Source organism: Emydura macquarii, unplaced genomic scaffold (genome assembly GCF_026122565.2).
Source record: "Emydura macquarii macquarii isolate MOO-44397 ecotype Brisbane River unplaced genomic scaffold, CSIRO-AGI_Emac_v2 contig_1790, whole genome shotgun sequence".
Lineage (NCBI taxonomy): Eukaryota > Metazoa > Chordata > Testudines > Chelidae > Emydura > Emydura macquarii.
In genome coordinates, this window is record NW_027131927.1 from 9,118,335 (window position 1) to 9,140,506 (window position 22,172).

A 22,172-nucleotide genomic window follows, 5' to 3' on the forward strand; every position below is an offset into this window, starting at 1 on the left:
TATGGCCCCACCTCACCATCATCCCCACCCCCAGCCCCATCCGTCACCCCACCCCACCGTCACCTCCACCCTACAGTCCCTTCAGTCACTCCCACAACCCCCCCACACTTAGCCATCACCCCACAGCTCCCCATCACTCCCACCCCACCAACCCATCAGTCATCCCCACAGCCCCCTCACTATCACCCCACCCCACCGCCCATAGTCACCTCACATCCACACACCTATCACCCCTCAGCCCCATCAGTCACCCTATTGCCCCACCTCACCATCACCCCCATCCCACCGTCCCCTCAATCGCTCCACATCCCCCCCACACTTCACCATCCCCCCCACCATTCACCCCCCCCCCCCCAGCCTCCTCAGTTATCCCCCAGCTGCCTCACCGTCCCATCCCCACTCACCAGCCCCGTTCCTCGGCCACCCCCGCGGCACGACGCAGGGCGGGGCGGCGCCAGGCGAGCGGCGGGGGGCCAGGCGGCGGCGGACGGCCGGGGCGGGGCAGCGCGGGGCGGGCGGGCGGAGGCGCTGCGGCGCGGGGTGTGCTGGAATGTGAGGCGCCTCCCGCCGCCCGCAGGAGACTCGCGGCCGCCCAGCGCCCTGAGCCCGGCCCCCCAGACCCCAGCCCTCGGGAGTAGGGCAGAGCCCGGGCGGGCGGCGGCCCGGCCCCGCTGGTGAGTGAGTGAGTGAGTGCCGCGGGGAGCTGGCTGACTTGGCGACGCGGGGAGCCAGAGGCGCTGTCCAGAGCTGATCTGCAGCGAGGCAGCCCGCCGGGGGCGGCCAGGCCCGGCCGGGCCGGGGCGGGGCGGGGGATCAGCACCAAGGCTAAGGGGCCGGGCCCCTCCCGCGCTGCGCCCGGCGGAGCTGCTCGGGCCGCTGGTCCTGAAGCGGCCGGGCCCAGCGGGGGCGCCCCCGGAAGGGGCTTGGCGCCGCCGGGCGGGCTGAGCAGGCGCCGGGAGGGAGCCCCAGGCCGCAGGGCCCGGGAGGCTGGACAGCGATTTCCTGCCCGGCTCGGCCCAGCTGGGCCTGGGTCTCCGTGGTGGGGGCGGGGGGCGTGGGCGTGACCTTGAGCAGGGGCGCGGGCGGCGGCGCCTGCTCAGGCGTGGGGGGGCGGCCAGGCCCTGCCCTCCCCTCTCCCCTGCGGGCTGGGCGGGAGGAGGGGGCCGGGGGCCGGCCTGCAGGGCGATCGTGCGAGGAAGGGGAAGCCGCCGCAGCGCCCGCCCGCTCGCCGGAGCTGCCCGGACGCGGGGAGGGGGCGAGTTGCCCGCTCCCGGACGCACGGTGGGGTCGGCTCGGGGCTCGCCGGCAGCGGAGGCCCGCGGGGTGAGCGGGGGCGCGGGGGGACCGAGAGCGGCTTTGTGTGGGTATGGCAGAAAATGGCCGAATGCCGATTTGTGGAATGCAGCCGCCGCCGCCGCCGGGGCTGCTGGTGCTGGCCCCGCCACACGCCGGAATCCGGCCCGGCCTGGCCCGGCCCGGCCCGGCCTGCGTGCGGAGCCTGGCGGCTCGGCCAGCGGGGTTCGGCGGCGGCCGCTGGGCCTGGCCCGCAGACGGACGCGGGACGCGCCGGACTTTAGAAACCCAGCGGGCTCGTCCCGTCCGCTGCCGTGGCGATCTTTGGGTCCTTCCCGGGCTGGCGAGTGGGACGGGAGAGAAGGGGAAGGTTTTTGAAATGAGAGCAGATTCCTCTTGTTTCCTCTCCAGTCAGCGGCTCAGCAGACCTGACTCGATTCCTTAAGGAACCAAATCTAACTTGGAGAGTCTGGGCTTAGCTTTGAAAGTAAAGGCATTTGTTGCCTCGAGAAATGCAGCTCTTGAGGATTGCACGGCAGCAGGATTGCCTGCTTGCTCAAGTAGGCCGAATAGTGAAAGCTTGTTGATTAGTAACGTTGCTTTTTAATGCGGTGAAGGTAACTCCTGTTTTCCTCTCTCTTGGTCTTTAACCCAACAAAAATCACACTCATTCTTTCACAGTTGTGGTCTTCTTTGATTAAAGAGGCCTTGGACAAATTAATAAAAATTGATTAAATTGTCAAGAGCACTAGTCATCTGGAAGTTGTGATGAGTCCACAACAAATTCAATTAAATTGACCAATTATCACAGTCTTCCACATTGTAAGACATGTCTGAGTACATAATGGACGCACAGCATGGCTTTGAAGTTGCCAAAGCCTTTGGATTCGTGAGACAAATGAAATTAGAAAAAGCTCTCTCAATTTCTTGTAAAATTCACATAGTTCTTCTAAATTTCAGAAAGAAAGCTTTCAGATTTTTATTTATTTATTTTTTTGGTAAACACAGATGCAAAATGAGTCTCTTTGCAAAGGAGTGCAGCTTGTAAAGTATGGTAATGCCTGACTTTCAGCTTTGAATGAGAGGGGGCAGGAGAAGGGATTTCAGAAATATGTCTCTAGACACATTCTAAATTTAGTTCAACAATGAGTAATATTTTGTTAAGCAAATATGTCTTGTGATAGTGAAGCAATCAAGAATTTAATTGTTAGATTATAGTTAGACTGTCTTTTTTTTTTTTTTTTTTTAAAGAACATTTAAGGCAGATTTTTCAGAAGGTGACTTTTCCCACTTGTGAGCCAAAAGTAAAGATTATTTTAAAGGAAAATGAATGAATACTTGCTCAGTTCATAAAAGAAAATATTTATCTAATCTAATGAAGATACAACTTTCACCAGATCTTTTTGTTTTTATTCTCCTATTCGTATTTAATAATAATTGACAGTCTTGGATAGATTTTAAGTCACATGAAGTACTCTCAGTTTTGGGTATTACAAAATGGATGTTTTATATTTTTAATTGTCAGATTTTTACTGGTTCCTTTTTGTTTTGTTTTGTTTTTTTGACAGAATTGCTGTTATGGCAACTCAGGTGCTGGGGCAGTCTGGTGGGAACAGCCTATTTGCTGGCAATGCTAACATCAGTATGGCATTGTCCAATGACATGTATGACTTGCATGACCTTTCCAAAGCTGAGCTGGCAGCCCCACAGCTTATTATGTTGGCCAACGTGGCCTTGACAGGAGAAGTTAATGGCAACTGCTGTGATTACCTGGTTGGAGAAGAGAGGCAAATGGCTGAATTGACAACTGTAGGTGACAGTAACTTTTCAGACAGTGATGGAGAGGATATGGAAGATACACAAGGAGCGGACAGTGACCCCGATGGACCTGAAAACATGGAATTAGGGGGTCTTGAAATTCCTAGTGTAGAAACCCAGGGTCCAGTAGTTTGCCCTACTCCTGAGACTTGCAGTCTGGACAAGGACCTCCCACTGGAAGCACCAGATAATCCAGAGAGTCCGGAGGACAAATGCAAAAGTTTGAAGAGCAAGCCATTTCGTTGCAAACCATGCCAGTATGAGGCAGAGTGTGAGGAGGAGTTTGTGCATCACATTAGGGTTCACAGTGCCAAGAAATTCATTGTAGAAGAAAATGCAGAGAAGCAAGCCCAGGTTAAGGAATCTGATTCTTGCACCTCAGAAGAGGCAGATTTCTCTAAGGGGCCTATTCGTTGTGATCGATGTGGCTATAACACTAACAGATACGATCACTATCTGGCTCACTTGAAGCACCACAACAAAGCAGGAGAAAATGAGAGAGTCTACAAGTGCACCATATGCACTTATACTACAGTCAGTGAATATCATTGGAAGAAACATCTAAGAAATCATTTTCCCAGGAAGGTGTACACGTGCTCCCAATGTTCCTATTTTTCAGACAGGAAGAACAATTATATTCAGCATATTCGAACTCATACAGGTAAGTCTTTCCTCTTTATTTGAGTAGGATTGTTGGTGTTGGGGGGAACAGTACTAAATATACCAAAGTGAGACTCTTGTATTTGCAAGATTTGCTCCACCCTGATAAGGCTCTCTGTTTGACTGTTGTGCTCTTATAATATTACCAGGTTAGCTTCCAGCTACATGGAAGCTTATACTTGATCTGAACTGCACTTTGTAGTTCTGAAAGGTTGAGAAAACACATCCAGTGTCACGGGTCCCAGGAGAGATTAAGAGTATTGTATCCATCTTGCTCAGCTCAGCCGTCTAAAAACACTTTATCCTGAATAGAACATGAATATATATTGAAACGTGGTTCCTTCGTTTTAGAATTACTGGGCCTGCAAAGTGAAGGCCAGCTGTCTTAAAAAAAATAAAATTGACATCAGATTAAGGGTAAAGTTTTCAAAGGGCCGATGCAACTCAGTCGCCTTTGAAAACTTTACCCTAAGGCTGAGCCAAAACGTGATCGTTTTCAGATTCCGTTGCAAATAGAATACAAGGAATTGACACACACACACGCAAAGAAAGAACTCCTCCCTGTCTCAAACCTTGAGCAACTACCAAGCCTGGTGAGAGGTTAAGAGCAGAGTCTACTGCATGAATCTTAATTGGCCAAGCTTGTGATGGCTTTTCTGTATTTGGATGTAATGTGATGTGATAACTTTTGAACGCCATATCCAAGTAATTCCAGAATTTCAGGGGGAGTTCTAAGAATTAATGGGCAGAACCCTATTGATTTTGGGAAAAATTGGAAAACCATAGGGAGAAAATTGGGGGGGATGCAGAAACCCTGCTGTCTGTCTAGCCGTGCCACAACTTCAAGCACCCCTGCAATTGTCTATAGCTCAAGGTACCGATTGTCACCAGTTAACATCTTCTGTCTTAACAATACCTTGATTTCATCCCTCTGCCCAGTCTCCCAATAGATTTCGACATATTGACACCCTGAATTACTTATCTCCCAGACAGAAAGAAGAGAAATAATAACGCAAGGGAAGGCATGCAGAGAGAGCCATGGCAGGGATGGGTGGGGAACCCTGGTATGGATGGGATGGGGTGTAAGAGCCCTGGCATGAGGGAAAGGGTAGGAGGGTTGCAGAGAGTACCTGAAATAGATGGGAGGGTGGGAGCTAGTGGGGGAATGGAGTCCCTGGTATGTGCAATGAGCTGGGCCTATTGAAGCTATTATATGTGCGACCCACTAGTTACTATATCTGGGGCTCAGATGTTTCTAGGGTCCCCCTCATGGCAGTATCCAAGAGAAATGTGTTAGCACATACGAGTCCCATGTAGCAGATTTTGAACCAGTTTCCAATCGGCTACTAACAATTTAAAGACAAAAATTAGGGCCTCATTTTGCTTTGTACCAAGTGCAGTCCCAGGAATTTCTGTGGAGTGGCTCCAGGTGTAGGGCAGGACAGAACTTGGTCTAGCTGTTTTAACAAGATATTCTTAAGCACGAGCAGCCAGTTTCCAAATCTCTTACCTAGGGCTCCTATGCTGTCAGTGTCACAAGTGCTATTACTTTTTAGCAAAATGGCTGCCACCAGCTTTATGTTTAATCACAAAGTGGTGTTTGATCAGCCAGATTCACTCCTGGGATAATGGGATAAAAACTCTCTCTCTGCTCTTGTGGCACAGAATGGGGTTCACATGTGACTTAGCTGGCAGTGTGGTCACTCCTTCTGGGGGCACCTTAAATTCCAGCCAGTGGAGATTACCTCAAGGAGAGAGACTCAATCATCACATCTTCCAGTTGGCCGGGGCTGCCCCCTATCCCCCCTGCCTTCCTGACCTGGTTCTTCCTACTGTGTGCATTGTGCTGGCTGAGCAAAGTGCATAGAGAATTTCTCTTTTCAAGTTACTGTGTTTATAATCCAAGTAAAATGGTTTTAGTGACTTCATCTTAATCTCCTGCACAATTCTTCACAGTTTGAAATCTCTGTTTAGAAGTCCAGGGCTGGAGACATGAGATTTGCAGATGAAGACTGAGGTGCAGTGGTGAAGCTACATAGAGAAGCTCATACAGTACCAGCCAGTGTTCATCTGTGCCCTTTGTTTCTTATCTATGTTAAAATGTACTCATCTCTGTAAAATAGAAGAGTCTTGTTTAGAGGACACCATCATCTGAAAAAAATCACACTCCTATCTGAAAATATGTTAATTACTATTTTTAAAATCATACCTAAAGTTATTAGAGAGACAAGATGGGTGAGGTAATATCATTTATTGGACCAACTTCTTTTGGTGAAAGAGACAAGCTTTCAGGCGCTCTCACAAACAGAAGTTGGTCCAATAAAAGATATTACCTCACCATCTTGTCTCTTTAATACTGGGGCCAACATGGCTTCAACACCACTGCATATGTAAGATTATTATAGCTGAAAGAGATTAGGAAGAAAACCCAATATTTCCTGTCTTCCTGTTTATTTTGTGCATTTGGCAGTACTTTGCGTATGGTCAGTTTCACCATTTTCCCTGTAGTCAGTTTTTGATTGGTGTGGATCTTTCCTACACCATTAGGAGAGAGAAAACTTTTTAGAAATTAGAAAACGTGATTGTAAAATCACTAAAATAGGCAATGGGGCTAACGATCCAGTGGAATTCCCTGAAACAATTTTTAATTAGTTTTTAAAAGTTATATTGATTTCAGGTTAATGGTATCTCTTTAAAGTTCCCCACTTTTGTTTGGATCCTGCAGTCAGTTGGGACTCTCACTCTGACAAACTCTCAAAAGCTCTCATTGAGAAAAGAGTGCTCAGCATTTTATAGGGTCTAACCTAAAAGCGTGAGCCTTTCACGACAGCATTTAGTTGGTCACTGCATTTGGGGTGGGCAATACTACATAGTAACAGCAGTTATACTGTTTCAGAGAGGAATAAATGAGCAAAAGAAGAAATAAATATTGATCATTTTTCATGCTATCCATGGTACAAGGGCTTGTTTGCCAGTGTTTGGATCTCTGGCAAATGGTATGCTGCATTTATGATTTCATTGATTTGTTTTGATGCATTTATGATTTCATTGAAATGTTTGCCACTAGTTCACGAATAAATTAACTAGGAAAGCTATTTTAAAAAATCAAATACATAAAACAAGTAAAAGAGAGGTTTCTATTCTTTTTTTTGGTTTTTTTTTTTTTAAGTAACCGAGGCAGTCTGTACACATGGTTCTTTACTTGGAAGTGCCTTTATAACCGGTTAAAAGTGAACTTTGTATTTACAGTGCCTTAAGAAGCATCCAGCCTAGGTAGTTACTTCCTTCATTAGGTCTTAGCGTCTTAAAATGGGCTCGTCAGGAAGGCCCTTATCCTGCAGTGGGCTCTTTGTGGGCAAATCCCTGCTCCCACTTGTATGCTACACTAGAAAAGCTATATCAGCACAGCTGCAGCGTAGACACTTGCCGCAGTGACACCAGGATTCTTCCTTAGCTGTAGTAAACCCACCTCTTGGAAAGGCGGTAGCTAGGTCAGCAGAAGAATTCTTCCGTCAACATAGCAGTGTCTACACCAGGGCTTAGGTTGGCTTAATGACATTGCACTGAGCAGTGTAGTTAAATGGACCTAACTCTGTAGTGTAAACCAACCCAGAGTTTTAAATATTTAAGCATATGGAAAGATTTGTTTGATATATATCCATTTGGCTGGAAATGAGGGGTATGTATATGAGGCTGAAGGAAGGAAATGAAGAAGTAGTTAGTTACTGGGTTTGTTGCCTACCAGGCTAAACAATCTATGCTGATTGCTTCACAGCTGTTTTGTCTTTTGTTTAAAACTCTGATTTGTGACAGATTCTGTCTTTAGACTGCTGCCTCTCTGGTTAACTCACTATTGTTAGGGTAACACTCTAATGAAGCTTTCTTGGGCAGCTTTTACAATAATATTTAAATAACATCAGATTTCTTATTTACATGTTGCTAATTCTTTACTTTCCGTTTAATAGTCTTAAATGGCTGAAGTGGATGGGGTGTACTTGTTTCTTTAATTAGTTTCCTAATTGCTAGTAGAATTACAGATTTTGCTTAATTTTTTTCTACTAATTAGTTTCACGTTTGAAATTCTCCTGTATGATGAAAAAGATAAGTCCAAGGACTGATAATCATTCTTATTGTAAGAACAATACACTCACACACAATAGACGGGGTTATATTTGCAGTCACCACTGCTTTCCCACATATTGAACTGCCACACGTCAAGAAAGCTGAAATGCTTTGATCAGGCTTTATATCTCTGTCAGGTTTGCAGATTGAAGTCATTGCGTCTGGCTTCATTGCAGAGTTCATTTGGGAGAGGTCACCTGGGCTAGCCTAGCTCAAGTGCGAGCAGCCACACTGCATAACCTGTCTGAGTTACCACGTCCACTCTGGGGCTGTGTTCTTAGGACTGGTGCGGTCATTTCCCATGGTTCTTAGCACTGTGGTAAGCTGAGCTGCTCTGTGGGAGAGAGTGTCTGGCCTTCTGGGCCCGCAGGGGTAATTGTGGGAAAACACTGGAGGATTGTCAGCACTTGGTTTAGCTTGCATCCACACTTACAGAGTGAAAGTAGCACTCTGGCTTTAGCCTGTACCCCAGGTATAGAGTGCACAAGCAGGGTCTACACACAGCACAACATGGTAAGAGCACACTGCAGTTCACATCCTACAGAGCGAATTGTGGTGCTGTACAGACAAACACTGCGTCACTTAAGGTGCTTTTGAAAATTCCACCCCAGGAATTCACCTTTTAGACTCCTGTTCTTAAAAATGTTGGTCTATGTTTATAAGAGAGGTTACCACCATTGCTTTGCTAATATATTGAAAGTCTATAGTAAGTTTCACTGTTAACACAGAATCATCTTTGTTTTGAAGAAACAAAGGGTATGTATTCATTGCACAGTGCTTGGCACCAGGGTCTTCGCACCTGGGAATAGCCTAGCCTAGGTGTGCATGTACCCACACCAAAACCTACCTCTGTGCCTGTGTTCTCAGTGTTTCTGCATTTGCCTGCCAGTGTCTAGGGAAATCAGTAATTTGAATCAATTTAAACTGCTCCATCCTCTTTAAAGATATCTAAAAGTGTAATATTTTGGATTTTTAAATTTGTAGTTAAATCAAGAATGTGAAATGAAAAGCACAGTAAGAAGCAATGACTCAAACTAAAATAGGCCCGGACCTTTGATCATGTGTTTTCAGATTGAAAGAAAGTCTCATCTGCTTGGAGGAGGCATTTAAAAACACAATTACCACTTTACAACAGAAGACTCACCCCTCCCTTAATTTCATTTTATTTGTCTGGCAACAATCTCCCACACTGTTTTAAATGGGAGAGAATTAATATTTTTAGGAGGGGGATTAAACTGTTTTAGGGTGGAATTTGTCTTTCAGCTGCTGATCTAATTAACAATGATTCTATAATTGGATTGGAGGGAGGAAGAAGCTTAGTTAAAGGGCTTGTCTACATATACAGCGCGGCAGTACTTGGTGAAGACACTACCTACACCAACGGGAGAACTGCTCCTGTCGGCAGAGGTACTCCACCTCCCATAAAGGCAGTACCTATATTGATGGGAGAAGCCCTCCAAGCAACACAGTGCTGTCTACACCAGGTGTTCGGTTGGTATAACTGCATCGCTCAGAGGTGTGGATTTTCCATAGCCCGGAGTGATGTAGCTATGCCGACATAAGTCTGTCGTGTAGGCCAAGCCATAGAAACTCCAAAACAATCTGTCTGATATCCCCAGACCTTCCCCTGCTACACTTGGATGTGTGCACACTAGGAAAAGGTGTATTCTTAAAATGCTAGTGAAGACGAGGCAGTGTGTAGCTTTCACGTGTTACCAGGTCCAAGTAAACACCAATTGGGAATGTAGGATTTACCCTTGACCGTCTTAATATGCATTAATACTAAAACTGCCTTGTCTTCACTAAGAGCTTTTCTTATGTTAGGATTTATCTACAAATCCAGAATAGCTAATGCACTTTATATTTGTTTATCTTGAAAGTAGATTAAACTAAAAATGAATAAGGCACTGGTTTGTCTACTTGGGGACACCCAGAGTGTGTCTATACTACAGAGACTATAGCCTGCGCCGACAGAAGGAGTTTTTCTGTCAGTCCAGGAACACCCTTTCTCCAAACCAAGTTAGCTATGCTGACAGACATCCTCTTCCATCAACATAGCTGTGCCTACACTGGGGGTATTGTTGGCTTTGCTATGTTAGTCAGGGCTGTGGGGATTTTATTTGGATTTACTGTTTTTTGTTTTTATTTGAACTAACTGTTTGTTTTTGCAGGAGAACGTCCCTATCAATGTGCTATGTGTCCCTATTCAAGTTCTCAGAAGACTCATTTAACCAGGCACATGCGAACTCATTCAGGTTGGTAAAAAGGCAGTATCACAGTAACCCAAAAATAAGATAGGAACTCTTTGGTTTATTCTGTAGCAAATATTTATTAAATTATTGTTGTTCAAGCTTAAATTATCTTCATGAAAGTGATCTAGCTTTTTAAGAGGGCAGTTTTAATCTTGTGCAATTCAAACCAGCACTGTTGACTAAAGAACAGGATATCTGTTGTCATAGTGGTTTCGTAGTTGGGATGGGTCATTAGAATTGGATTATCAAATTAAGCAGTTTTACTCAAATGCTGCCTGTTCTTACTTCACTCGCTTTAGTGTGTGTATAGTGACATGCAAAAAGTGTTTGTTAATATACCGTCCTGTAAAAAAAACATTTTGGGTTAGATTGTGAAGCTTTGGTTAATTTGGATAAATTTTGAAAAAGTAGGTAAAATGGTTATCTCTGGGACAGGAAAAAGAAGACCACACTAATTTTTGCATTAGTAAATTAATGTTATTTGAAAACAAGACAATTTGCACTGCAGCCTACCACCCATCATTTGTTTACTTGAAGGTGGCAAGTTTAAAAGTGATGATCTCAAGCTTACTTAATTATTTGAAAGGTGGTCTCAGGTGGTAGGGGCTATACAAGTGCAAAGTATTACTATTAAAAGTCATAAGGAGGAGATTTTTTCCCCATTGCTATTCCAAGGCTTGAAAGAGTACCTTCAGTCCTTTGTACTTTTTAGAACATGGTATAGGTTCAGGAGCAGTAGGATGAAGTATGTTGGAACAGATCCCCAGCTTGTGTAAATTGTCATAGCTCAGTTGAAGACAGTGAAGCTATGACTTTATACACCAGGTGAGGATCTAGCCTGTGATGTCTTGTATACATCTCTTTCAGCAATTCTGAGAATAGTTAATTTCTGCTTGGTAATTAAAAAAGATCTGTCACAGTTATGTCCACATACTGTAAGGAAATGTCTTGTTTAGCTTTTATGTACAATGTCACCAAAAAAATTGCAGAGAATGTTTACACAATTGTATTTCCTAGGATTTAAGGCCAAGATGGTAATTGTCAGTGTCATTTATTTCACTCATGTTTGTGTCCTCAGTAATGTATTATAACCGTGTTTGGTCTCTCTTTTTCAAATCTTGTTTGTGAAATGGCAGCATTTACTTATTATACAGCTGCTATTGTATGGAGGTGATAGCCAGAAGTGCAACTCAGTTGTAGCTCTAGGAAAACCTCAGTGTGAACTACAATCCACACTATCTCTACTGACTTAATTGTGACTCTTGCCTGGGTAATGAGGGCAGGATCCAAATCCTAAATCAAAAGAATATAAAATATAGTAGTCAGATTATGCTACCAGCCTCCAGAGCGGGAACAAAATATTGTGTGTGCAATGTTGAAAGAGATGATATAGACAACTGAGTCTAATAAAGCAGCAATGTTAATAAAGCAGCAGTAGCGGATGTAACTATTTTCATATATCTGGTTGTATGTCATAGAATCATAGAAATGCAGGGCTGGAAGGGACTTTGAGAGGTCATCAAGCCCAGCCCCCTGTGCTGAGGCAGGACCAAGTAAATCTAGCCCATCTCTGACAGGTGTTTGCTCAACCTGTTCTTAAAAACCTCCAATGACGGGGATTCTACAACCACCCTTGGAAGCCTGTGCCACGGTTTAGCTATCCTTAGAGTTAGAAAGCTTTTCCTAATATCTAACCTCAATCTCCCTTGCTGCAGATTAAGCCTGTTACTTCTTGTCCTACCTTCAGTGGGCATGGAGACCAGTGGATCACCGTCCTCTTTATAATAGCTCTTAATATATTTGAAGACTGTTATCAGATCCCCCCTCAGAGTTCTCAAGACTAAACAGTCCCAGCTTTTTAACCTTTCCTCATAGGTCAGATTTTTAAAATCTTTAATCCTTTCTATTGCTCTCCTCTGGACTCTCTGCAATTGGTCCACCTCTTTTCTAAAGTGTGGCCCCTGAATTGGTTACAATACTCCAGTTGAGGCCTCACCGCCGGGTGGAACAGGAAAATTACCTCCTGTGTCTTACATTCAACACGCTTGTTAATACGAAGTCATGTCATGACATGGTTTAAAGAAGCAATTTCTGAGCACTGTAAACAGTTGAAACAGCTAATCTTAGAGCACACAAAGGGCGAGGCTGCTCTTTACCTAGTCCTAAGTAACAAACAGTAAAATATAGTTGATTCACTATATTTTTGTATCCCTGTGATAATTATGCAGTTAAGTTCAGGATCCTCAGGGAAGGGATTGTACCATATCAAACACTAGGCCTGTGATGTTAAACTTGTGAAAGAAGGATTAAAGGGGGAACTAAAAAAAAGAAAGAGGAAGATAGTCTTTTAAAAAAAGGCAGCTCCGGTCTACACTTGGTGTCCGAAAGTGCTATTGTGATATAAATAATAATAAAAAGATTCTGAAGTCAGAAGTGAGGAAATTAAAATCCTTAGATTCCGTCTGGAAGGCAACTTAATTCTATCTTAACAGTGAGGGCATGTATACAATACAAACTTAAGTCGACTTAAGTTAAATTGACATATAACCACCATAATAATTGCTGTGGCTTTTAATGTCCACACTACCCTCCTTCTGCCAGTGATGTGTGTCCTCACCAAGAGCCCTTGCACTGACTTAAGAGGGGCAGTGTGGGAGGCTGAGAGCCGGCTTTTCAGCTTGGTGGGGAGCTCTCCACTGGGAGCCCAGCTGCTGTCCAGCTCTCAACTCCCAGCTCCCTGGCAGCTGGGGTCTGGCTGGTTAGCTCCATAGGTTGAGAGCCTGGGTGGTAGCTGGGCTCACAGCTGGAGCCGCCCCCCAACTGGGTGACAGCCTGAGCTGTGAGCCCCAACTGGGATTCACAGCAGGGAGCCTACCAGTCTTTCTTGTCAATGTCAGGGCTGTCTCAGGCTCAGAGCAGCTGGGCTCACAGCTGAAGCTGTGAAATTGACAAGAAAGGCTGGTTGGCTGCATGCTGTGAAATTGAGCTCCCCCCCACCCCCAAGTGACTCTCAGCTGGGGCTGTCACCCCAGGGTGGGGGGCGGGGGCTCCAGCTGTGAACCCAGCAGGGGACCAGACTCAATTTCATAGTAGGGAGCCTCCTAGCCTTTCTTGTCAATTTCATGCCTCAACTGTGAGCCCCTGCTGCAGAGCTGAGTTGTGAAATTGAGGAGAATTACATCAGCTGTTGGCTGTCAGTAACAGTGTCTAAGGGGAGATTGCCCTGCCCTAACTACACCAACAGAAGTGCGACACGTCTCATCAAAGTGAAGTTATGATGTCAGTGTAGTAGGACACTGACATTGGCTGAAGCAAGACAATAGTGTAGATACGGACATCATTAGGTCGAGGTAAACTGCTTTACCTTGACCTAACTCTAGTGTAGACCAGGACTGACACAGAAAACATGCAGACCTCAAAACAAACAAGCAAAGTGGAAAGCAAAAAACAAAACAAAATTCTAGCATGATTAAATAGCAAAGGACCAGAGGTCATTAAAGCCAAACAGATATCCTTCAGAAAACTGAAATCTAGCCTGTGTGAAGCCAATAGAATGAAATTTGAATTAGAACAAGTTAAATTTAAAATGGAAATTAGGAGGGCTAAATGGGCATTTGAAAAACAAATAGCCAAAGAAAAGAAATGAGAAAATCGTTTATCCGACGCACAGGCCCACCAACCGCAACTCAGGGCCCCTGGGGAGAACAGTCCTGTCCTGCCTCTTCTGCCCATGGTCCCACCCACAGTCCACCCTCACTTGCTGCCACGTCCCTCCATCCCTCTGGGTCCCCCTCCTCTCTTCCACACTCCCCCTTGCCCCAGCCCAGAGGATTGGAGGGAAGACATGAGGAGCAGTGGTGCGGGGGGGAGGAGCAGGAGCAACAGGGCCTCGAGTGGAGCAGGGGATGGGGCTGAGGGCAAAAAAGGCCTGGGCCCTTTTAAATTGCCAACCCCCTGGGCGATTGCCCCCCCCCCATCCCCTTCCTGTCTGTGGGCCTTCAGAAGTAGGAGCCTCTGACTGCACATCTACACTGCAACTAAACACATGTGGCTGGCCTGTGTCAGCTAAGATGCTGACTTAAAAACCCACACGTGGCCTGTGTCAGCTTCAAGGGCTCAGGCTAAGATGCTGTTTAGTTGCAGTGTAGATGGTCAGGTTCAGGCTGGAGCCTGAGATCTGGGACCCTCCCCCCTTGCGGGGTCCCTGAGCCCAGGTTTCAGCCCGAGCCTGAATGTCTATACTGCAGTTAAACAGCCCCTTAGCCTGAGCCCTGGAAGCTGACACAGGCCACGTGTGGGTTTTTAATTGCAGTATAGACATACCCTGAAGGATCTCATGGGTCTGCTGGATTACTAGAGAGGAAATGGAGCAATTAAGAAGGATTAGGACATTAAAGAAGCGAAATGACTTCTTTGCATCAGTTCTCAACATAGAAGGTCTTTGAGAGAGACCTATGTTCTGTAGGTTAATAAAAAGAGGTACTGCCAAAGGTTGAGGTGTCTAAAGAGGAGGTGCTAGGGCCAACTAATCAATTAAATAACAAGACAATAGGACTGGAGGCAGCTTATCTAATTACTGGTGACTTTTTTTTTTTTTTTGGCAAATTTTTCAAAACCATTGAACTTGTTTTGTTACACTAAAAAAATAATGTTGCCTGTTTGCATTTATGTGTAAATAATCAAAGTAGTTCTGCTGTAAACTAATACACTAGACAAGTATGTTTTCTAACACACTTGTCAAGAAGTGCTGTAAAAATGCAGATGCCCTAGGACTTCAGCAATGATATGATAGTTATGCACTGAATGGAATTGGTCTTCTGTTATTAAGACCAGCATGCAAATGCTAAACCAAATAGGACTTTGCACATTATAGTTAATGCAAGATAATCTTTTAATATTTAAAGTAAAAGATCAGAAAATTGAATTAATGGGTAACAATCATCTGAATAGTGTAAATGTTTTTACAGAAAATTCTATTTTTAAAGTGTGCTTTATTGTTTTGCTAGCCGTGTGTAAGTATCAATTTTCATCCATTTCATTTTCAGTGCAAATAGAAAGTATATTAAACCTTTGTAAAGTTGGACTTTTTTGGAAATGTTTGTGTAAGACGACTATTCATCACCTGTTAATTTCCGTTTTTCTACAATGCATTCAATGGACCAGTTGGGTATGGATTCCATTTGCTAATATTACTATAGAATGATCTATTCTGGTATGTATTCATAGACAGAGTGTGATGTAGTTACTGCTTGTTTGATTGTTTTGTTTTTCCTTCTCTCTTTTCTTTGTGTTGTTATTGGTGTCTTTGTGAACGTGTTTGTGACTATAAAATTATGATTTTGGATTTCTTAAGTTGATGTACTTTTAAAAAAGGAGCATGGACAATTATTTTTTAATTCATGTCTATACCTATATAATGTTAAGTAATTGTTTCTTCTGTGTTTAATAATCATAATTCCCTACTCCTTCCTCAGGTGAGAAACCATTTAAATGTGATCAGTGCAGCTATGTGGCCTCAAACCAGCATGAAGTAACTCGTCATGCAAGGCAGGTTCACAATGGGCCCAAACCTTTGACTTGCCCACACTGTGACTACAAAACAGCTGACCGAAGTAACTTCAAAAAGCACGTAGAGCTCCATGTCAACCCACGCCAGTTCCTTTGTCCTGTCTGTGATTATGCTGCATCCAAGAAATGTAACCTGCAGTATCACATCAAATCCAGACATCCTGATTGTTCAGATATCACAATGGACGTTTCAAAAGTGAAACTACGGACTAAAAAGAGTGAAGCAGACTTTTCTGAAAGTGTGAATGACAAGATGGAAAAAGAGCAAATAAAAGGAGATTCTTCTGAAAAGAAAAATGAGAGAGTTGTAAAAGTGGAGAAAAAAGAGAGCTCATCAAAAGAAAAGAAACCAGCCAGCAGCATTTGTGTAGGCCAGGTGACAACCAGAAGTCGTAAATCAGCTTCTGAAAACAAGGAGGTAGATATTAAAAGTGAGAAAAGTACAGAGAAATCAAGTAAAACAAAGAAGACTAAAAGAAAAGCAGAGGCTGCATTAGTGTCCTCAAAGCAGGATCCTGCAAATGACACACAAACAATAGTAAAAAAGAAAAAGAAAGTGGAAAATAAATCAAGAAACTGTCAGGAAGCTCAAAAGAGTGAAGTCAAATTGGAAGTGCCTAAAAAACTGAACTCTTGCCTTAAGAAAAACAAAAAAAAGAAAGCTCTGAATAATAAGCATAGTAAGAAAAGCAATAAACTTGATCAGGAAAAGATCCAAGATGAGGTAATCCCTGAAAAGTCTCCTCTAATAGAACAGGACAAAAAAGGGAAGTCTGACAGTGATGGAAGTGACCAGCAGGAGCAAAATCCTGTTGTTAGTCCACTGTTAGTGAACACTGACAGCCAGATTCCTGATGGGGAAAGCCAGACTATTGATGGAGAGTGTGTGCAGGAGCAGGGACAACTTCCCCCACAGCCGATGGATGAAAATGTAGAGCTAAAGGTAAAAGACCGAGAAATGCCCACTGCAGAGAAGGAGAATAAAGAAACTGTTTATCAGAAAGAAGTTGAGAAACAGCCAGATAAAGAGCAAGCCATCTGCTCTGAGGAGTCTCCTAGTACATCATCTTCTCAACAAAACCTAGATGTGCCAAAGGATGCATTACCAGATTTGGTGCATCAGCTGGAGCTGGTGCCAGCGTGTGAGACAGAATCTCTGACTAATCCAGACCCGGTAGATCTGTCTAAAACAGACTTGCCAGCTGAAGAACCAGCGCCACCACCACCACAATCACCAGAAAAATGTGAGCAAGATCCTAAGGAAGCTCTGGCTTTGTCATCTGCAGATCACACGGCAGTGAATGAATCTCAGGAAATTGATGAGGACGAAGGCATCCACAGTCACGATGGCAGTGACATAAGTGACAACATGTCAGAAGGAAGCGATGATTCTGGGTTAAATGGTGCTCGCTCTGTGCAGGAGGAAACAAGTAGCAAAGCATCACAGGAAGCTGCAGAGGCTAAGGTTGCAAAGGAGAACTATGTGTGTATTTTTTGTGATCGCTCATTTAAAAAAGAAGGTGAATACAGTAAGCACCTCAATCGCCACTTGGTGAACGTGTATTATCTTGAGAAGGCAACAAAGGGGCAGGAATAACCAAACTGCAGTTTGATGGCAAGTTTATCTGTAAGATCTTACACGGCTTATGTACAGTTATTATAGCCTTTTTTAAAGCATGGTTTGCTTTAATTAGTGTCTAGTTTAATTTTTTTTAAGTTGAAAATACTTTTTGCCAACTTTTTGTGTAATGTTGAGTTCATTAATTGGTGTATCTCTTGATTAAAGAAGGCACATGAGGCTGTACCTATTAAATCAGCGTAAGCCTCTAGTCTGTTTGTTTATGCACAAAATTATTTTATAAATTGAGTTTTAGTAAACAGACTATAGCTATACCTGCGTAATTCAGATGCTTATTGAACATTGGCATTAGTTTCTTTTTGTTGTTAGCAGCCAATTTTTTCTCAAATTAATTTTTAGTTCGATTATCTTAACATATCTTGGTATGGTAAGTGTTAAACTACTAATTGATTTTTCTACAAGGAAAATGGCTTCTGTTTCGTAAAAGAGCACTTTCTAAAACAAATCAACGTTGGCTAGAGATAAATATAATCATTTGAGGATACCTGTAATTCTGAATATACATTTCAAATCCCCTAATCATGAGCAGTAAGCCAAAATTTGGAAGTAGTATTTCCAATTTTTGATTGGAGAACCATATCTTGGTAAATGTATTAATTGAAACTGTGGTGTGTGATTGGCATAGTTAGGAGGGGAGCAAGTGTTATTTTCTTTTCTTTTTTCTTTTTGATTGTGCTTTAAGGGCTTAAAAATATTGCACATTATATTTTTGATTTTTACCTATGCAGTTTAATCCTTTAGGAATAGCGTTTGTGCAGTATATGTACACTATATATGCATGTTGGGTTTTTTTGTTCATGTAATTTTTTTCTTTATTTTGAAACTTTCAGATTTGTTGCTTACCATGGGCCAGTTTTCTTTGATACTCTTTGCTACAGTTTTTCTTGTTTTCAGGGGTTATTGGTTGTGCATGAATTTGCTAAAATTATGGACTATTTGATTATATTTTTTAAGTAGCTTTAAAATTGTATAGGTTTTGGGCAAAGGATGTCGATACAGGTTCAAAATAATATTTTGAATAACCGTGTTCATGGCATTTTCATTGTATTTTGTCATGAGAATATTACTTCTGATATTTGTAATACATATAGAGTATTCATTCTAATTAATTTATAACTTGTGATCACCATAAGTGGAATATTCATTCTAGATGGAAACAGACTGCATATTTCTATAAACCTTGCTTTCTTTTTTTCTTCTCCATTTCAATGTGGGCAACTCTCAATCTATATGATTAAAACTAATTGTAGCACTGATGTAAGTGTAGATCATTCAAATCCAAAATCTCATGCACCAAAAAAAGACTGGTAAGCAACAAACCTGGAATTAGGAAAGATGTAGAATTTCCTGTTCTTTATTCATTCAAGATTTAAGTAAGCAATGAAATAAAATAGCCTGGATCAGCTAAAGATGACATAAAGAGAAAATAAATTGGTGCCGTATTATAAACTCATGCTGATATGTTAGGTAAGTCATATAAGTAATATTTGAATACAGGGCTTCATCCAGAACAAAACACATGATTTTCTGGGGCATGCATGCACTAGGAAGGCTGCATGTGTGCTGGCTGTGTACCAACCAGCTGCAAAAACAAATAAGCAAATAAACCCATCTCTGCAGCAAGGAAATCCACATCTATGTGCTTACTTTGAAGGGAAACAGTCTCTTGAATAGGGGGCAGCCTCCCTGGCTTTTTAGCCTTGAATGCTTGCTAGACTTCTGTGAAGCAGCAGTTGTGGAGGCAAATGTCAGCCAAATAGAAGCCCCAGTCAGTGAGTTCATCTGCCAAGGCATTTTGTGACAAGTCCTCTAAATATGAACTCTGCAAAGGAATAAAAATAAAGCCCTAAGATTTTGTTTTCTTCCCCCAGGGGACAGCGGAGTTTGTATTCTGATTACTCTTTATTTTGTCTAGAGACATAACTAGTTCTGGAAACTGCACATCAGAGTGCATAATATAGCTTGAATGAATAGAGAACAAAGACAATACATTGCTTCTGCTTACCGGGGAGATTGGTAGAGGGAGGCCAAAGATATGTGGGGGAGGGGGGAGATCCCTCAAGGCAGAAATAAATTGTATAATGTAGAGAGAGTTTGTGTGTGATTAGATAGTGTTCAATGCTTACCTTGGCTGTGACAATCATTGTCAACTAAAGATCAAGTTGCAACTATATTTATGTTAAAACATTAAGAAAATAAACCTAGTTGAAAAGTCTTCCTAAACAACCATTTGTGATAGTCTTAGCTACAGCTTTCCTTTTAATAGTGTGTTGTCTTTTTATATATAAAATGTTACCATCTTGTGTAAAAGATTTGAACAGAGGCTGGGAATTCCAGTGATGTGTAGAGGTTTTATGGATACCTTCATAATTTTTAAAAGAGCAATTACCATCTTGCAAGAGATTTCAAGAACTTTACTTATATTCAGATCAAGTTTTTGGAGAAGTCTGGTTTTTGAGCCGGAAGTAAAAACATGGCAGTGACATGAAGTAAATTTAAATGACTTGCCTTTAAATAAAAGCAGACTTGTTTCTCCAAGCTAATACTGTACACCACTGGGAAATGGGCAGGGCTAAATACTTTAGCTCACAAGGACTCTATGAAAAGAATAATGCCTATATTAGGCAATGTTCCTTATCACAAGATTTGAAAATGAAAATTAATGTGTGAAATATGAACAAAAATAAAATGTGGATTCTTAAAATAAAAATATACCAGAGATGCTTTTTGCCCTGAAATACTTTAGATATGAGAATGAAACCATGTTGGAATTCCCATTTTTCTGATGTGGTTGTAGTGAAACTAAAGATAGGAATTTGGAAGTATGTTAAGGTAAAGCAGCAAAAGATGTAATATGTCACTCATCTCTAATAATATGCTTAGACATTGCTAATGAATAGTTGAAATAGGGTGTAAAATTTAGTTAAAGTACCTTGTGTGTTCTAAAATACATTTCTCAACTCTTCCTTTAAACATATGTACCATGTTGTGTTTCTTTTCCCAGAATTTTAAATTAGTTTGTATACATTGTTACCAGTACTTCTTCCCTGTCTTGGGGCTTCTCTGGGCCACAAAGCTGTAACAATATTCAACCTTAAAATGCGTCTGGAGGGATTACTGCAGGTTTGCTTCCATGTAATCCAGTGTGTAATCCCACATTGCCAATCCCATACAGAGTAATTTGTTGTTTGAGGCTTTTACAAGCATGGAAAAGTATACTCAAAAAGTGACCACCACAAGATAGAACCTAAAAAGTGGATAACCAGGAACTTGTCATCCATGGTAACATAGTTGCTGTTTCTGAATTTTGATAAACTGGGCTGAAACTTTACATCCTTTGAAAAAATCCAAATTGACAGGTCAGTTAGCACCCAATAACGTTGTTGATTTCAACAGAGTAATGTAGCTGATAAGTGTTAACCAAATTCAAGACACCTCTTGAATCTTGGTAGTGTAGATACCTGATTTACATACAATATTAACTGAATCCAAGTAGCTAATGGAATTGTTTCACATGTACATGTGCTTTTTTCTAAAATTACACTAGCTAACGAACTTTTGTAAGCTGGCATTGAAACATTTTAAATGTTTTGTTGCGCCACATTTGAAGCTTTTACAGTGCAATACTTGTATTATTTTCTGAATTAAACCAAAGGTAATTTTTTTTCATGCTGTTTATCTACTGTAGTGCATGACGACCTTTTATACATTTGTAGTAGAAGTAAAACAAAACAGATCACAAGTCCTGTTTTACCTAAACCATGTATGTACAAGTCTTTTGTCCAAAATGTAGTGTAAAGTTAAACTAAATTACATTATATTAACCTTTATGAGTGTATTTTCCTAAGCATAGTCATGATTAAATAAACCTTATTAAGTAACTTGTGGCTTATCTACCTTTTATTAATAGCTAGTAAGCAATCTCGCGGTCTATAAAAACTGTAAATAACCCCTAGCATTAGTCAGCAACATTCACATGGAAGTCAGTTTCATTAGATGGAGCAAATAGTGCTCCCTATGGCCAAGGATGGCCCTGACCGCAGTAAAACTGTTTGGTTCTGCTGTGAGGACAGGATATGGGCTCCTTGTGCACTAGTGAACAGGTTTTTCTGGAGAGACAAGGGGGGAGGGTAATATCTTTTATTGGACCAACTTCTGCTGGCGAAAGAGAGAAGCTTTCAAGCTACACAGAGCTCTTCAGATTTCTCTACAGCCAGGGATGGTGGCTATGCAATTAATTGGATCCACCAGCCTTTGTAATGATGTCTCTTACCTGACCTCTGAATGCAATGGCATGTGATGGTTTGGGCATTCTGAATGCTTAAATAGCCTTAACTGCTTCCTGGGCTGGTTGGTTATATGGAATCGGAAAGGTTGAACTCTGTGAAATGAGCACTAAAGTGTCCTGTTTAATCTCTGGCCATGAAAAGTTGGCTGGGAACTCATCAGCAATATTGTGTCTGCTCTGAATGTTCCTTGTGTGAAAGGTTTGTCAGAGTCACACTGGAAATTTCTAAAGAATTACAGAGGCTGGCATATCCTGGACTGACTATTCCTTTCTGATATCCTTCCTTCCTTTTACACAAACAGTAGTCACAACAGCATAGTCTAAGCCGAGCCCTTCGTCACAGTTAACTATGTTATATACATTAGAGTGTGTCCATCACTCTTGCCTGGAGCAACAGAAGCTGCCAGTGATGGCAAAGGCTGGGTGCAGCCATACAGAGCAATACCCCACGGAGCCCCTCCAACTTCAGGCACTCACCAATGTAAAACCACTTCCCTGGCTCTTGAGTTTCTTTTTCTCTTCCCCAGGCTTT

The 22,172-nt window shown here is 42.5% G+C and overlaps 1 protein-coding gene across 2 annotated transcripts; it reads left to right on the forward strand.

The window, feature by feature from the left end:
- Positions 1-545: 545 nt before the first annotated feature.
- REST (RE1 silencing transcription factor) lies at positions 546-21,233 on the forward strand. Of its 2 annotated transcripts, none has more exons than XM_067556887.1 (4): positions 546-674; positions 2,862-3,772; positions 10,065-10,148; positions 15,620-21,233. In XM_067556887.1, the coding sequence occupies exons 2-4, from the start codon at positions 2,872-2,874 to the stop codon at positions 17,308-17,310; spliced, it is 2,676 nt and encodes an 891-aa protein (XP_067412988.1). In that variant the 5' UTR covers positions 546-674; positions 2,862-2,871; the 3' UTR covers positions 17,311-21,233. The 2 variants fall into 2 exon arrangements, with proteins under 2 accessions (XP_067412988.1, XP_067412989.1); XM_067556888.1 differs by lacking the exon at positions 546-674 and adding an exon at positions 1,187-1,323.
- Positions 21,234-22,172: the final 939 nt, after the last annotated feature.

Excerpts from the sequence above, each read along its gene's own strand:
- REST (XM_067556887.1), top strand. The coding sequence starts at position 2,872 with ATGGCAACTCAGGTGCTGGGGCAGTCTGGTGGGAACAGCCTATTTGCT. Across the intron at positions 3,773-10,064 it reads GCATATTCGAACTCATACAG|GAGAACGTCCCTATCAATGT; the intron begins GTAAGTCTTTCC and ends TTGTTTTTGCAG. Across the intron at positions 10,149-15,619 it reads GCACATGCGAACTCATTCAG|GTGAGAAACCATTTAAATGT; the intron begins GTTGGTAAAAAG and ends CTCCTTCCTCAG.